Genomic DNA, 18543 nt, shown 5'->3' on the forward strand with positions numbered 1-18543 from the left:
CAAGTCTGTCCTTTGCCATAAAGATCTCCTGACAGGCACCGTCTGGTAATAGATTAGCCTAATTACAGCGTTGCTGAGTTTAGATCACAACGTCACGTACTCAGCCTGTCGCTCTAATAGCCATTACAGCCAGCACTCTCCACTCCCCTCGTCCTAATGTAAAGTTGTAAAAAATAAAAAAAATAATTTAAAAAAAAAATGAATCAGAGAGGAGGAAAAAAAGGAAAAAGCCAAAAGGAAAAGGTCGTCCTCATTTGCATGTGAGACTTCATTAGAATATGCGAATATGCTAAGGACCGGAGCCGGGCGCTTTGCATGTGCAGGTGATGAATGGCCAGCACGTCGCAGAATGGGCTGAGATGGAGGCTTCGTCACCCTCATCTGCATAGCGTGCTTTATTTACTTATTTATTTATTTATTCATTTACTTTTGAGCGCCCGCTCTCTTTGATACATCTCGCGTCTGTAGATAGTGACTGAGGAGGCTCGTCCCAATTTACCCCACTCGCTTCCCACACGCTTGTATGCACACTTCAATGAGACAAGGTTTTATTAAATGGCTGAGTGGGAACCTGGGAGTTTTCACAAAGGCTTTCTTTGCTCTTGAGTGGTGTTGGTGGTGGTGTTGTTTGTGGCTTATTTACCATTTTATCCTTTGCAGCATAAACTTCATTAGGCAAGGCATTAGAAAAGGTGGGAATTGGCTGTTTATTGAGCAGCAATTCAACCTGTGGAGCATCAGAAAGTGTTGGCAGTGGGAGGGAGGCCGGCACTCATTTGAGTGAAACCTTGCAGGGTGTTTTTTGTCAAGAGGGGGGGAGGAGGGGTGGGGTTTGGGAGGTGGAGGGCAAGTTTCCAGAGAGAAACTCATCTCTTCACTCTTCTCTGTTGCTGGGGCGGCAGATGGTAGGTGTCAAGACAACGGCGGCAACAGCCAAACAAAGACATCCTTTGTGTGTGTGTGTGTGTGTGTGTGTGTGTGTGTGTGTGTGTGCGCGTGCATGCATACTTTCTGAGAGGTGTAGAAGTGCGCTAGCTTTGAGTAGGAGGCAGCAGCATCTATAATAACACTTGAACGGTGCATTGTGTAAATTCCTAAGCTGCACTCTCGCTCAATCTCCAGAAAGTCCATTGTTTTTATACCATTTGAGAGCGCTGACACCCCACTGAACCTCTGAGGAAATATTCACTCACTTCCAGGTTAGAGAAAGTACTTTTTAATTCTGCCACCCAGAGATGACAGGTGTCACATTTTACATTTCAACTTTCCTTACTCAGAGAAAGAAAAAAAAAAGTGTGAACTTCCACTTTGAGAAATCTCTCCTCTCCATCAACAGTTCCAGTTCTTTGAGCCTAATAAGTCATTCTTTGATAGGATCGCTGAATATTAGATTAGTACCAGAGCGGTTTATTTTGCTCCTCTGGAGTGTGACCTTAGCTGCCCTTCACAGAGGCGCGAGGATAATGAGAGTGGTAGCTGGCCGACAGACAGTCCTGACATCCCAGCTACGCCCTTCACTCAGCCGGCTGAGGAAAAACGTCAATACGGAGGCCTTATGTTTTATGGATTGTCTGCTTTAGCAAAACTATAGTGAGAGAAACACAACTCTCACTTGTCATGTTGCTTCAGTTCTTTTTAATGTGCGAGACCACTCGCCAGAAACAACAACGGTCGAAATTAAAGGCTGTCTTCTGTGCATCTTTTCAGTTTCAGCATCTTCAGCCCTTCCTCTCTCCGGCAATTGCTCAGGGGTTAACATGGTCACCAGGTGTTCTTTGATTTACTTATACTTCTTTTGCATCCTTCTTTAATTTTTTTTTTTTTTTAGGAGCAGTAGTTTGGTCTGGTTTTTGCGGTTTGTTAACATTTGTCTTGCATTTCTGCTAATACAGTGTAAGCGTGTGTCACAAATAAAGTTATTATTCTGGACCTTTAGCATCGGGATTTCAGTGCGTTTCCTTCTTTTCATATTAAACCATTGTTTCTTCATCCTCTTTTTTGTACATTTAATTTGTTCTCAGAGGACGCGCAGATGGAGTGTATAAGCAAACAGACTGAATAAATCATGTTTGAGCTTTTTTTTTTTAACTTCATTGTTGTGGGTGCGGGGGCGTGATACTGGGGCTGCTATTGGTTTTCATCCCCAGGAGGCACAGGGGAGGCTCGCTGTTGTAAATGGACCCTAGTGCAACCCTGTTATCTGCAGTGTAATGTGCCCACTGGGGGCCCAGAGAGAGGTCGGGAGGGGCTCATCACAGTTCCTGGTTCATGAAGGAGTCCAGAGGGTTGCAGAGGTGAAAGGGGGTGGCTGGTGTCTCTTCCCTCAATTACACGGTTTAACAGAAGCTACGGCCCTGCTGGGGTGTTTTCCTGTTTATAATGAAGCTAGTCTCAATGGCAGTGGTCACACGATCTGGCTGATTGTAAATGTAACGCGATCATCTGTAATCATATAGAAGGCTCTCGGACCAAAGAGACAGTTTTTATTTCATCTTTTTCCTTCAGTCAGTCACACTCGTGTATATATAATAACATTGTGCCAATCTTCAAATAACACATGTTGCCTTTAAGAGCCTGTTACATGAATTCTTTCAGTATGTCCTTTAATTGTATCCATGCTAACTGCCGTTCTGTCGGTCCAAACATAAAGTTTTAGCACTGGCGTTTAAAATCTTATCCCGTGTGATGTCTTTTTGCTGTCTTAGCAGTATTATCTACTTTATAAAAATATATTCAGGGTTGTAAAGTAATTTTGCTTAGTGCTAGATTCTGTGCCAAAGCGGGCTTAATATTGAAGAAACACAAACAGACTCTTATTTCACTCCCCACCCTTCACCTCTTCCCCAGCATACACCACACACATGCGCGCACACACACACACCTGAAGAGACCATATAAACATAAGGAAACCTGCATTACAAATTACTGCACATCATAGAAATTGTGCAGCAAGCTTTTTAAAATACCAGTGCTGCCAGTGAGGCGCTTTGTAATTTATCCCTTCACGGCTGTTAGCTGCGCAGCGCAACGGTGATTTATTTGGTTTAAGAGAAGTTTTGTTTAGAGAGATAATGAGCAGGACTTCTCTTTAATGATTTAACACGGCGCAGTGGAAAAGAGAGAGAAGGGGGGGGATAAAAAGCACATATATTTTTCATATCTTTAACTGCACTGCAGAGAGGAAGGGAAGGAAGGAGAGAAAGATGCATTAGCAACAGAAGCTAACAGCCTTTAACAACCGGCGTTTTTTGATTCATTTTGTTTTGTTGTGTAAAATGAGACTTTTTCACCTCCTCCCAGCACAGCGTAATTTTAGTATGTAATGTATTTCATTTAAAATGTGTCTCAGGACATGTTCTGTCTTCGTAGCGGATAGTGCTCGGCGCTTTTGTTTAATCCATAAAAGTGAATCATATTTGTGCTGATGCCACACATGCTATGCCAAGCTTTTAGAAATCTGTTTTGAAAACTGCTCCAAGTTGTCCTGTACCTTGTTCTTTTCTTTTCCATCTCACTTTTCATCTCGACGCCGAATACGGCATTATTCTTTCTTGTTCAGCATTTTCAAGTTTCTTCTCTCGCTCAGGATTTAAATCCCAAATTAAAGGAGTTAATTAGAAAATATAATGAAGCTGAGTAGCATAATATGCAAACAGCGCTATGACGCTCAGAGCTGGGGGCTCTGTTAACGCCGAAACTGCCATCGGCGCATAGCGATGATGATATCAATAATAGATTACCTCATCAATCGCCGTTCTCTTGAAGATGGAAATGCGCTGTTGGGAAGGGACTGAATTTTTATTTTTCATTATTATAATTTTTTTTTCCCCCTGCACTTTCTCTCTCCCTTCCTGTAGCTTGAAAATGTCTGTTTCATCTCACATTAGCGTGTGCTCTGCATAAGTGCAGGTGGAACTTGCTCTCCCTCTAAATGATCCTTTAATGGAACAGTGTGCACTGGAGCTGGGAACTCTATGGGGCGCTGCCACTGTCGATGAGAACTTCTCCTCAATCAATCCGTCAAGCCCCATCACCTGCCTCAGCAGATGATCCAAAAAAACCCCTTTGGAGAGGCGAAGTGAGCTTTTTATGTACCTCCCTCTAAAACTAGAGGACGCGCGCGGGCACGTGCGCACACACGAGCGGCGGCGTCACAAGTGAGAGGTGTCTGTTTCAGTGAGAGCCCCGACGTTGATCTGTCGTCAGAGAAACGCTTTGCCTGTCTTTTATTTTTATCGGGATCATCTTAGAATAGATCAAGTGCTTGCTTTAGCTCAAAAACACAAAATCAGTCTGGATGCTTTATTTGTTTATTTTTTCCCTCCCTAATATCTGTTACGTTATGGGACGTTTCCATAAGTGCATCTCCTATAAGCCCGAGCAATATTGATGTGAAGTCGCCTCTCGCTTCTGTCAAACAGAGTGACAACACCACAAACTGCATTTGCCTTTGATTCTCACCTTAGTTCACGTTCACTCCGACTTATCCAGATACTCCATCATGATTTCTCATATTCCTTTATTTCCCTTCTTTCCCTCCTGTGGCTTTTCTTTTTCCACCCTTCTATCACCATCTATCTCCACATCTGCAAAAATTGACATCACATTTAGTTCTCCCCCATCTACCGCTATGGGCTCACTTGCGGAACATCCATTAAATTCAGCCTGTAAACTCAGCAGAATCCCTCCTTTCTGAGTCCTTATTCTTGATGTCTGCCTGTCTGTCTCTGTGTCAGCAAAGCAAGTCGCTCTCTCTGTCAATAAATGTCTTATCTTCCGACTTCTGGTTCCTGTCTGTTTATCTGTCTGTCTGACATGTCGGCAGCTGTCTCGGCGCTCCAGGGTTGCTGTCAGCCAAGTGTTGGTTTCTGTTCTTCTGTCAGTTCACCTGCCTGTCAAAGCTTCGCAGATTAGACATGTCAACTTACCTCCAGGTTTTCTGCTTCTCCGGGATGGCTTCATAAAATATAAATAAATAAATAAAATAAACAAGGAAAAAGCACATTGTGTTTACTCTGAAGAGTGAATTAGTTGTGGCATAGTGTTTTTTTTTTTTTTTTTTTTTTAACTCCTATGGATCTTCCTATTTGCTTGTAAGCATAGCATGTGCTTGTAGTATCCTTGAATTAATAGTGTTTAGTTTGTGCAGCATGTCTGCTCCATATGGAGCATTGCCATTAACTGCAATGATGTTATACATTTAACAAATGCATAGTACTGTGTGATGCCATTTGTGTTTAGTGTGTCTGCAGTGATCTGTCATCACAGGTGGGACTTGGATCTAATAAATCTTGAACAATAGTTATTTCATAATGAAATGCAGGAAGACCAGCCATCAGAATGAATTGAGTTTATACTATGAAAACTTGAAAAAAGCCTTATGTGTCCGATGGAAAAATACAGTTGCTACTATTACATTTTGTTTCATGGCAGTAATGTCCTTTTACTCATGAATATACTGTTTTTACATGCAGACGTATCGCAGTTATTGTGGTTTGCGTCAATGCAACGTGTAGCTACATTTTTTGGAAGGTGCATGTCAGATTACTCTGTAGGCCATGCTGTTAGGTTATGGCATAGGGTATAGAAGTAGTATGAATCAAGCATTACGCTGTTGGAGTGTGGAGGTATGAGGATGTATTGAAAAGGAGAAACTGAAGATGGAAGTGAAGGGAGATAAAGGAAGCTGAGATGGAGGGAGGAGTGTGCAGAGGGGAGCTACCTGCTGCTGATGGCAGTCAGAGTCAGTGAAGGATGGAGGGCGATCCAGCTGTGACATTAAAGCAGCAGGTGGAGGCCATCATTAGGACTGGCACAGGAGGCTGGATGAGCCCGCACACACTCATTTCTTTGGGGCCCAGCGGACCACTGCAGAGCCTGTGTGTGTGTATATGTGTGTGTGTGTGTGTGTGTGTGTGTGTGAGCTGAACCATAGTGCCATAACTTCAGAGTTCAACCCTACCTCCCGTTTCGTCTTTTCCCCGATGGAACTGCTCTTCCTTGCCGGGGTTTTCGGTGGTTTCGCCCAGTGAGGGTTGAGCAGTTCCTACATCTGGTAGCTCTCGTAATGGCTTTTCAGTTACCTTCTAACCAAGTAAAGTACACGTCTTTGTTTGACTTCAGCTTCATTTTTCACCTCATAGCTTTTCCCATGTTGCGTTCTGTTGTTGCCATGCACAGCAGGCAACAACCTGGATGCTCAAGCATCTTCCCGTTGTTCATTAAAATGTTTTGGAGAAAACTCTGACTTAGAAAACAGATTCTGTCTTCACTCTTTTTGACTCACACGGAGTAACAGTGCATGAACTTAGCGATGTAACTTGAATACAGTCACGTCAGTGTTTCCGCAGACTTGCCTGATTATTTGTTGACGCTAGTTTCTGTTTGACATTGAATTTGAAGTTATTTCTGACTAAACAGCTCTCCATTACTGCCACTATGAGCACTGGTTCACTTCCCTTGCATTGCCTCTCTATTCATAGAGAGATGATAAATACTCACGTGGGGTCTTAACAGTCAAGTCCTAATGAAACAAGTTGAAAGCAACTCAAGAAAAAGTTGGAAAACTGTATTCTGTCCGATCTGGCTCCAACCCACAGTGCCTCACGTACAGCTGTTGGAAACAGACTGTGTGATTTGAGGGCGGGTGGCTACGGTACGTCTAAGCGGAGATTTGCTTGAGGCCTTTTCTTAGATCTCCCATCCCTTCTAGACCTTTAGATGGGCCTATCCAGGAACGCCATTAGGCAAATGAAGTTGTTTGTATCAAATATTGACATGTTATCTCTTCATCGTCAGGCAGCGGGAGGGAAGAAAAAGAGAAAGATTGTAACTGTGGGTAATTGAGCCGTGTCTCCCCTGCTTATCGGTAAAGCTTTGGCACGTCACGGACCTAACGAGCTGTGGCGCGCCGATTAGTCTGAAGGGAAAGTCGAACGTGAAACACCAGCGCCTCGGTTTTTCTTTTTCTTTTTTTTTTCTTTTTTCATATCTGCAATGGATATTATGAGCCTCCCTGGAGGGCAGAGGCACAGCCTTATTAGTTCAATTCATGGGGGGAAGAGAATTGATATGGATGAATGGCATGTTAAAGTATCCCTTTGTTACAATAACCATCAAGGCTGATGGCTTGGGCTGATGATGCAGCCCAAGGCAGCAGGACGACAAGCTGAGGCCTTGACCTGGATGGCAGAGGATGCACACACACCAGGGGCAGGGGGCTGATTACAGACTGCCTTAAACAAATGGATTTGCCCCTTTAACATTTAGATATGGGATCTTTCTGTGTGTAAAAGTGTGTGCGCATGTATGCATGAGAAATTGGGGACTCGTGGTGTCTTTTTGTGAGCAAGGATTGCTATTTGTCTGTTTTTGTATCACTATTTGTGCGTATGTATGTGTTTGTTCCCTGCTTCCTTATCAGAGCCATTTATGTGTATTAGATAATCACATGGTGAACAGCTAATTGCGATTTTGTAAGTTTGTGTCTTTGTAATTTTCCATTTGCGTATGGTTATTTAGGTTTGCATGTGTGCTTATTGCACATTTATGCATCTTAAGATCCATTTATGTGTGTGTTTGTGTGTGTGTGTGTGTGTGTATGCAGCCTGTGCCAGGTGCCTCCACAGGGCATTAACCGTCTTGCACTCGTGCCACTCTGAGAATAATCCAGTAAAAAAAGGGGTGAGATCAGAATCTCTCAACATGCCAGTTTAATTTGTACCCCTTGCTATCAAAGAATGCTAATTAAAATCATATTTTGCATATGTCTTGTCTTTCATGCGCATATGCAAATTGCCCCTGTTGCCTTTCAGCACTCTGTAATTAGGTTTATGAAGGACAGCTGTAATACATAATTAACAGAAATGTTTGCAAGCTCTTTTTTTCTCCACGTCTAAACACGACGACTTAAACAAGCACGCGTGAAGTGTTCCAAGGCCGTGCTATTCTCTCAAATGTATTGATGAATTCTTTTAACCCCCCCACTCACCCACCCTCTCAGAAATGTCTTAATTATGCTGTTTGTTTATTTATAGATGATCGTGTCAGTCAGAGGCGCTTCCAGTGGGCCAGAGAGGCTCAGCATTTTGATCTTGCCATTCTCGCCGATTGGAGCATACAGGATTTAGTCATACATTTGCTCCCAGTTTAACTCCAAGGCAGCATTCTGGACGGATGGATGGATTGAGTTCGAGCGGATTGAGAAAATCTTGAGTGATGATAACGAGGCAAAACAGTGGAACATGTTTGAATATTTATGTGGTAGTGTTAGTTAGAGTCGGCCTCGGGGGCCTTGATGACGGACGGGACTCTGGGGCCATGATGGGATGGAGGACACAGCCCTGTGTGTGTGTGTGTGTGTCCAGACGTTGGAGGAGCTGGGGTAGAGTGGGGTAGTGACATAATTAGTGAAATAATTATGCTTTTGCTCTATGAGAGACTGAAAGCTTCAGAAAGGTACAAACGGGCTAGCTGAAGAGAAAATAGAATGATGTCCTTGCAAAGAAATGAAAAGTGAAAACATCCATACGAAGAAAAAAGAAACTGGGAGGAGCGAGACTCGGGGGAACCAAACATGTGCAGCGACAGTGCCGAGCACATGACTGTCGGTTCAACTCCCGCTGCCTCTTTTATGTAGCTCCTTCCTCAGCTCTCAGATGTGGTCATTGTCTCTCAGTTGCACAGTAATGGGAAGTGATGGGTGCTAAATGAAAAGGCCAGGGGATGAAAACACTGGTGAAGCTGCTTCGATGTCAGAGTAGTTAGTCTTGTCATCCGTTCATTATGTTTTCAGATTCTGTTTTGGAGACACGGTAAACTCAGGGCGCTCGACAAAGTCAGGACATTGTGGTCACTGTCAGACGACAGCACCCTGGTATGTTTGAGTGTGTATGCGTGCTACTGCAAGTACTGCACATACACAAGCTTATAAAATCCTCGCACATGTGTACACATTTCTGCCAGACATTTATGTACAGCATTTATGAACACTTCACCTAGAGCAGTACTTATTTACCCAAACCTGTTTATTATCAAAAACTGCATATGTAAGAAAAGGATGGGTTCATGTTGTCTTGCAGTTATTTAAAACAGTTGGAAAACAGAAGACAAGCAAAAGACAATCCCTCATAATAAAGGGAAAAAAACAGATTACCGAAACAAGACAAAGTTATTATGTTTCAGTTGAGATACTATTTTTAGGACACTTCTGTCTTACTTCTGTGGTGCATAAAGTAGGGTGTTTTTTAGCCTTTAATGAGAGAGGGCAGTGGAAGGAAGACGGGAAAGGAGGGAGAGAGAGAGCAGGGAAGACACGTAGTAAGTGGCCTCACATTGGATTTAAACTCAGGACTCTGTGATAGCCTTGCAGCATGTGGGTCACCTGTTAAACCAGCGCCCAGCAGTTTAGTTTAAATCTGCACATCAGAAATAACATTTCACAATGAATACCATGTGAACTGTGAAGATTTAAATCTTGCGCCTCTGGCAACACATAGTACTAAAGCCTTTCATGTTAAAACTGACAATTAAACATTGACAACAGAAAATGCACAAAACAAGGTTTGCTAGAGTTCTATTTTATTAAGTTCAGTACACCAGTCAGTGGTCTGACACTTAGAGTGACTGTTAGAGTGCCAAGAAAAGGTTTCTTAGCACATAGTCTACTGTTTTATACATTCACCTAAATGGACTGATTCTTATATAGCACTTTTTTACTCTCCCAGAGTACTCAAAGCACTCTATACAACATGCCACATTTACCCAGTCACTTTCTTCTAAGCTTTTTAGTGCTTCCTGACTGACATTCATACTCCAATGGATGCCTCGGAGAGCAGCTTGGGCTTAGTATCTTGCCCAAGGATACTTGGCACGCAGACTGGAGGAGCCAGGGATTGAACCACTAACTTTCCAATCAGTAGATGACTTGGTCTACCTCCTGAGCTACAGCCACAAGTGTAGCTGTCGATTTGATTCTGCGTGGAAAGGCAATGAAAAACTCCCTTTTTTTATGCCATGCTACCTGCAGTGGTGACCCCTTGTGAATAAGGGAGTAGCTAGCAAGACATGATAAAAACAAAGAAAAGAACAGGGTGACAGGAGTGGCACCCATTCTCTGTAAACTCTTGAGATGGTTTTGTGGGGAAAATCCCAGTGGATCATTAGTTTCTGAAATATCGGCTCGTCTGGCACCACCAGCCGTGCCACTTAAATCACTTTTCTTCACAGTTCTCAGTTTCAGCAGGTCATTTCAACCATAGCTGTATGCCTAAATTCACAGAGTCACTGGCATGCGATTGGCTGATTAGATGTTTGTATTAATGAGCAGTTGGAACAGTTGCCAGTGAGTGTATGAAGGTTTCCACGAGTGCTGATTGGTTCGAATGTGTTTTTAAAGTGGCATAAATTTCCTTAAAACTTCTTTGTTAAAAGTATGGCATTGTGTTTTTCGTGTATTGCAGGTGGGCCTTTGTTATGAAGAAACACCTCAGCACCCATCTGCTGGGAAAACATGGAGTTGGACAGCGTAAAGAGAGGTAAATTAAACACGTGCAACAGAATTTTCTACACATCGTGCTCAGCTTTCAGTTTGGTAGAAAAAATAATTATTTGGATCGCGTGCAGAATGGTTTCTGCGTGTTCCCGACTTTCATGCACAAAAACCTGTCGGCAAATAAAGAAGTAAACCTTTTTAAAAAGTATTTCTTTACCTGGCTCTCCAAGCATCTGTGTTTTTGAGAAATGAAAGTAAGCGATACAGAAGGCAATTAATTCTAGATGGTGGAGGATGACTGCTACAACCCCGGTGGAGGCCTGCAAGCTTTTAAGCACAAAATTTCCCACAAGTTAAATTTCAAGTTAAATATAACTTGAGATCCTCCCTTTCCCTAATGAGTTAAATGGCTTTCACTCATTCTGTCTTCCTCGCTCTCTTGCTTGCATCCCTTTCTTCTGTCAAACTTTATCTGGCTCTCTCCCTCATCTTACTTTCTGCTCTCCCTCTTGAATTAGAGATGAATGATGTTTCTTTTACCATTTCTGTCTGTGCACGCGAGTGTGTGTCTCTGTGTATGCGCAATGTCTCCCGCTTGTCCCTGTCTATCAGAAACAGAGCCCTGCTGTCTGCGTGTGTGTGTGTGTGTGTGTGTGTGTGTGTGTGTGTGAAAACGAAAGATGAGGAGATGAAGTTGTGAAGCCCCCCTCCTCCACCCTGACAAGTCAAAATGAGACGTTAAACACCTCTCAATCTGTCAAGCAAGCCGCTAAAATAGAAACAGACCCGCTTTTTCATTACTCCGCAACCAAATTGATACTTTTGACAACGTGCAGTATTAGATATGACAAGTGGCTTCAGATATGGAAGTAAGCATCCCGACCAGATGCCTCTCCATCTCTCAGACATTATCATCTAAATTCCTACTGTCAGCTGTTCATCTGGATTAGATGGAAACAAATCCTCATATCCTCAACTGCTTCAAGTCTCTGTTTCATCCACATTTGTTTTTTGTTTTTTTGTTATTGTAACCTTTATTTATCCAAGGTCTGCTGACAGAGCTCCATGCTTTTTCTTATGTAACAGTATACATACATGTGGCCTCTCAGCTACATACATTTACATATGTGACTCGTCCACTACAACCATGTATCCTGATGTTTGCCTTACAGGGAACTTGAACCAATTAACGTGGGGTCCAATATCTTTTCTACACATGCCACATGTCCACTGAAAAATGAATGAAAAACAGGATACCGGTACAAAAAGGAGGTTCAAGAGTACCACCAGTTTTGCTTTTCTAAAAGGGTTAAATATTGTTTTTGTTGCGACAGATCAGATGTCTCTCCTGTTTACATTGTCAAACAGCAGTCATATAATTTAACATCTAAAGAAGTAATTTTTAAAAAAGGACCAAAATTAAGAGACATTAAATCAGAGAGTTTTACAATCTACATAAAGAGAAAAGACAGAGGTAACAGGCATGCATGAGTAATGTCGGACCATCTGCCGTAACCTGAGGTACTGGTGGGCTTGATAGAAAATTCAGAGATGAAAACTGCAGTAGAAAAGGTTTCAGTACTGGGGTGGAATTTTCCCAGTAAATGCAAACAATGCTGTAATTCATGCAAGTTTTTCCTCATTTTTAAACAACTTTTGAAAAGGACTTTGCTCAGAAAATTCTTCTGACTTTGTTTCTTGTTATTTGATCAGAGTAAAGTCTTGATTGCTGTCTAGACTTCTTTTCAAAAACGATACTTTCTCCACAGTAATGGTAACAAAAAAGTATCTGCTTCTGAAAAATCACTTAAACATTTATTATACCAATCACATTTGCTTTAATAGCTTCTTGTCTACAAGGCCAACCGTGAAAGCAAAAGAACTATGTCCGACTGCAGTACACAGCTGATGCCTTGTTGGCCAGACTGGGTAAACTTCATATTTTTTTCCATCTTTGCTTTCCTTTCATGTCTCAGTTTATTTCTGATCTTTTTTATAACATTTATAAAAGAGATCTGAATTTATCATAACTTAAAAGGTAAAGCTTTCAAGATCAACAGTTTAACATCCAGACTGCGGAAGCGATTGCTGACCGTGTCCAAATTAAATTCAGCTTTGCTACCACAATAATATTGGACTTATACATGATTTGTGGTTTAAAAAAATCACAGAATCACAAAAACAGAAAACTACACCTGATTTAAATATGGAAGATTTTCCTACAAGTTGTTTCCTGTGTGCTTTGGTACCACACAGCTCCAATTTTTAGATTCCCATTCAGTCCCATTCTGAATTGAACTTGTGAGTGGCACAAATTTAAAAGAGAGACCAGCCAGATTTATAAACAGGTATGTTTTGTGCATTATGTGAGTGAAATCTGGTATCGTTTTGGGTATACCTCTTGTGTCCCCCATATCAGTGACTACCTATTAGTTTGAAAAGACTCCTAAAACTCATGAAAGCATCAGCTTTCAGTTCAGGTTTTGAATTTTTGTGATTATTAAGATGAACTTTACATGTAGTTGACCAGCGCAATGATAATGGTTCCTCTATGTCTTACTTTTGCCCCCAAATGCAACAAGGCCCTGTGCTAATATGTGCTAATGCTAAATTTCAACTTTTCAAACTGCAGTTCGTGGAGAAGCCGCTAGAGCAGGGGTCCCCAATCCCAGTCCGCGAGGGCCGGTGTCCCTGCAGGTTTTAGATCTCACCCTGGGTCAGCGCACCTGAATCACATGATTAGTTCATTACCAGGCCTCTGGAGAACTTCAAGACATGTTGGGCGTTTATCAATATGCGTTCTTGTGCGTACTTGCGTTCTCGTGTACTCGTGATACGTCATCAGTCGGACACCAAGTACTGTTCCAATTCGAAGTACGCATCAAGCCGAGAACGCGAAAAAGTCCCGGATATGTTCTCGATCCGCCCGTTTTATCGAGCATGCATCGGTGTGGACTTGGGACAGCTATATATCCCAAAATGCATTTCGTCCAAAACTCAACAGCGGACTCCCGGCACATCGTTTTCAACCCCCCGCCCCCGCTCGCGGACTTCTCACTACTCAGGTTAAAGAAACTCCAGCAGCTGTCTATAGTATTGAGTGTCCACTAGAATAGAAATAAAAGCGTTCTAACATCTCACCTGCTTGTTTTTATTAAGGTATGTACACGTATGTACATGTACACTATTTTTATTAATAGAAGTTTCACTACTGAGGTTAGAAATGATATATAAGTCACTTAGATCACTTCTAAATGTTAATGTTTGGTTTATTTCAGTGTTTGAGTAAACCGGTTTGGCTGTGATTACAGTTAAGCTTCATAACATGTTACTCACAGTTAAATTAGGAGGGGACGGCAGTAAAAACTCCGGACCTGTGACATCATCACGTACGCAGGTGTTCCAATTGTACATATCGCGAGTCCGTGCTCGCATTCTCGGCGGGTACGTACTCACCGAGAACGCGAGTACGTACTCGCGTACTTGGGCATTGATAAACGGCCGTTGAGAAGGTAATTTATCCATTTAAATCAGCTGTGATGGATCAAGGACACATCTAAAACCTGCAGGGACACCAACCCTCGTGGACTGGGATTGGGGACCCCTGCGGTAGAGGATGCCTTCAGACACAAGTCAATCCCAATAGACACCTGTGTTAAAATGCCCTACTTACTATACAGCTTTAAAAAGTATGTTAACAGTCTGGTAGTCCCAGGGCTAGTTTGTCTGTTGGTAACAAAATTTAAGGTTTGTTTGCTTCAACTGAAATGTAGCGGCACAGTCAGCTGTATAACAGCCAATAATGGTCGCCTAGGCCTCACCTCTTCTAATTTGAGTCATAAAACTGGAACTCCGGCCCATGTTGGACCCTTTTGGAGAATTATCAAATAACATGATGTGCTGTACAGGACAGGCCAACCACAAAGTCTACCACGCTAGCTAGTGTTAGCTGACTTAGCGCCACCACCCTCTCGTCCACATGTGGCCACTTGTCATGCCAAAACACTAACATGGCAGTGACCGGAATGATAATACTGAGACTTTTAAATGAGTTCAAAGTGAGATAATTGTGGCTGTGCCCTTCTTTTATATACAGTCTGTGTACAAATGGCCATGGGTCAGTGGAGCTGGAGTGTGTTTAGCTTAAGAGATAAGAACAAAAAGAACCTACATTTTGCTAAACTCTAAAGTATTATGCCAGATATCATCACATAAGCACACACATAAATTAACATATATACTGCACCTATTTTAACATATGTGTAGTAGATATTGTAGTTATGTTAATGGACAAGTGCAAAGAAACTCTTTACTTCCACTGCTACCAGCAAAAGCTCATTCTTTTATCTCTTATTTTCTCTCATTGTTTATTGCACTCCTTTTAAATATGTGCAGACGTGCGCACAGCCGCCCTCACACACACATACGCGCACACGTGTACACACACACACACACACACACACACACAGACCCGTACATGCACACTGAGACGGAGGACGGCCACAAGGTTTGTTCTATTTAAACCTGTAAAACACGGTGTCATCATTTTTCTGACAGTCCCGCAGACAGAATTTATCTCATCATTAATTAACCATCATATTTCCAACACAGTGCAGCTTAATTAGCACAAGGTCATTGGGGAGGGCTTTTTAAGTGGAACAAATTTGGGCAAGTGTAAGAGAGGAGGCAGAGGATGGAGGACGGAAGAGGGAGAAGGAGGAGAGGGGAGATAGAAAGAGATGGGATGACAAAGAGACAGGCAGAGAGGGAGAGATGGTTTGGGCTGACCTGACAGTGCTGCCTTGGTGATTGATAACTGCACTGGTTTTGAAAGCCCAGACCTGGAGACGAGGACAGTAGCTGAGGGAGAAAGAAAGACAGGGAGAGGTAAAGGATGGGGACTTGTGTGTGTGTGTGTGTGTGTGTGTGTGTGTGTGTGTAGGGGTGGGTATCTGAACCAGCAACTGGGGACTAGGGGGTGGGGGGTGAGAGGCAATGGGGGTTGTTGGGGAGAGCCAATTGCAAACATATGCTGGCTGGCAGGCGGTGGAGAGATGGATTGCAGTGGGACAGTGTCAGAGAGGCAGTTTCATCACCATCTCTACGGCCCTGTTCACCAGGTATTTTTAGAACACTGGGGAGATCTGTTAGTCAAAGGAAGCGAGGAGGAGGAAAAGACCTGAGTAGCCGACGGTTACACCGGGTCCCACTTAGCCAAATCTGTCTGGGATCTCAAACGCCAAGTTGTTTTGCGTGGGTATCTGTGAGGAGGAGTTCTACTGATGTGAATTTTAAGCCTGACATTGCCGACAGTTTTTGGTATCACGTTTCTTGTGAAGTTCATCATCCTAATCTGTTTAGCCTCCTTCGGATCAAAGAAATTTGGAAGCTGGCAGTTTCAGTGAAGTGTAGATGGCTTTTCCCGTTTTCTAAATTGTTAATATGAAATTTAAGCTGAACTAAAAGTGTATATTAAGGATCACTACAAATCTTCTTGTCATATGGAGACCACTTTCTTTCCCTGCTTCTGACCCAGGGTCGAAGACGACGGAACAACACAGAAAACCCAAACACATAAAAGGAATATGTAGATCTAAATGATTTTTTTCATATGAAGAGTTATAAATAGAAATTATGCTGATACCTCTATGATATTCTCTTTTCCTCTCTCCTCTTTCCTTACCATCACGTCCTACTAATGAATGTATTGGGCAGTGGTGGGCTAGCACTGGTCAGATCTGACTTAATAATAAACGGCTAATATTAGACGCTTATATTGTTCTAACCCCAGTGGGGAGAAAAAAATGAGGAAGATGAATTGGAGGGGAGGAAGGGTGTGATGACAGACTCCCAACTATCTGACAGGTTCTGGGTGAGAGAGAAAGAGAGAGCGAGATAGAGCCTGAACTGTTATAAAGTGACACAACTAGGTCTTCGTCTCAGTCACACCACTACTCCTCACTGCAGGCATCGAGCGGAGATGAGGGCTTTTTGTCCTTTTATCTGCTCGTATGTTTGTGCTTTCTCAAAGAAATATGCTTAGGAGGACCACGTGTCCTCCTTGCTTTACAATAATCTGGCTGCACGGTGTCTGACTTAATAGCTCGCAGTCATCTCAAAAGGTTTACATTGTAATATTTTGTATTACAGCTCGGGATGATAATAAGAATTTGTTTCTTTTCTTGCGCCCACTTGTAATATCTCACTGAGTTGAGTTATCCCTGTTCCTCAGCCCATTTTCATCTGAATATATAATCTCCTTTATTCGGTTAACGGATGCAGGGTCTGAGCAAACCTAGTGGGAAAAATTATTGCAAAGTGTCTGAAATGTGTAAAAGTATCCCTGCTGGTTTTGATTTTGATTTAGTTTTACACATCAAAAATGCTCACTCGCAGGAGAACAATAGAGTTATCCTGATTATGAAAGCAGCTAGAATCTGGAGAGGTTGCAGTCATCGGTTTTGAGTGTTTGGTGTTAACTAGTACAGCAAAGACTAACAGCCCCTGAGGAGAAACACGGAGGGACAATCACATTTGAAGTCAGTAATGAATAATGAGCATCACATCTTTTAAGTAACAACCCTGATACTTTATATATGAACAAGTGACTTCATACTGGAAATGATTTCTGTATATATGTGTGTTTCAAGGTTTTTAGAGAACTTATCTAGGACTGTTTAACACAGTGCGATTTCTTTTCCCTTTATTCTTTATTGTTGTTGTATATTACCCTCATAAACTTGGTGAACCTCTCGGGGTGTTCCCTGTTGTTCTGTAGGGTCTGCAAGCACCTTAAATCCACCCTTTAATAACAGGGGAGTGGCTCGAGAGCGTGACAGACAGCATCGACCTTGACTCAACTGCTTGTAATTAGTTCTTTGAAAACAGGGTGCCAAAAGACTACTGACCTGTCTCGCATACCTGTTTTCATAGGTAATTGTTAAAACGCCTGCCATTTTCACGCTTGTAATAATAAACTCCTTGAACTAATACACTCATCACTCTTGAAACAGCAGTGCTGACAACCCAGAAGAAAGATATATTTGTTTTTAGTAGATGGGGTGGGGTGGGGGGGTCTGTAACACATGATAGAAGCAGCTGGAGAGAGTGATTTCAGTGTTTTGGGAGATTTCTGATCGCAAGTGCAGTTGCTATTTTTTGTTTCTCCTAGCACTGCTGTATGTCTGTGCCAAATATGCGGGTGGTAAAATCCCTCCGAAGGAAACAGGTGAAAAGGCATGAACAACAATCCAGAAATAGCTAGCATGATGCATGCAGGCCAGGTGTGATGACTAACAAAACGAAGGCAGGGATATTCAGAGCATCCAGCATTACATGACTGCAGTGAGACGTGTGCGGAAAATATGCTATAAATTTATTTGTCCCACTTTTTTTTCTTATTTTTTTGAATTTGTAATCAGTGCATATTCTGATGTGGTAGAATAAAATCAGCTGTAAAAATATCACATAGTATCAGAAGTGGACAGCAATTCCATGACGTTATTTTAAGCTTTGAAAATTGCCCCGACATGTCGGTGAACCACTACTCTACTTTAGATAATGCACTGAAAATATTTTTCTGTGTTCACGTGACAGAATTGATACATAAGTTGCTGTGCCAGGGGCCAAACTTGGCCGAGCAGGCATCTGGCTTCGGGGGTGCTGGGCTCCGGGCTCGCAGCCGCATCGCAGCGTGCCATGCAGCGCGGCCATATTGCCCCGACACAGAGGGCCGAGACCGTCCAGCCTGGAATCGGGGAGCGGGGGCGGAAGAGCCCTGCCTAGAGCCAGCATGGTGGCAATATGGACCGCACGGAGCAGGCAGGGGTCAAGTCACACAAAAACCACGAACTAGTGTGTGTGTGTGCAAGGGCATGTGCGTATTTGTGAGAGGGGGAGAGAAAGGAGAGAGTTAGTGGTGTGATGGGGAGATAAAGAGTAGATAAAGACAACCCCTAATTCATTAGAATAAATCCTTTCCCTTAATTATTGATAATGAATCTGCTCTTTAATCTTTCTCTTTCTTCCTCCCCTTATCTGCCTGTGTCAGC

The 18543-nt window shown here is 42.6% G+C and overlaps 1 protein-coding gene across 3 annotated transcripts in view; it reads left to right on the forward strand.

Annotated features, from left to right (window-relative positions):
* znf407 (zinc finger protein 407) overlaps positions 1 to 18543 on the forward strand; it is a 152610-nt gene that overhangs the window by 56773 nt on the left and 77294 nt on the right. For all 3 annotated transcript variants that reach the window (XM_025911592.1, XM_005450654.4, XM_025911593.1), the window contains exon 5: positions 10461 to 10535. In XM_025911592.1, the coding sequence (XP_025767377.1) occupies positions 10461 to 10535 (75 nt within the window). The remainder of the gene's footprint in view (positions 1 to 10460; positions 10536 to 18543) is intronic.

This window comes from Oreochromis niloticus, linkage group LG11 (assembly GCF_001858045.2).
Source record: "Oreochromis niloticus isolate F11D_XX linkage group LG11, O_niloticus_UMD_NMBU, whole genome shotgun sequence".
Taxonomy (NCBI): domain Eukaryota; kingdom Metazoa; phylum Chordata; class Actinopteri; order Cichliformes; family Cichlidae; genus Oreochromis; species Oreochromis niloticus.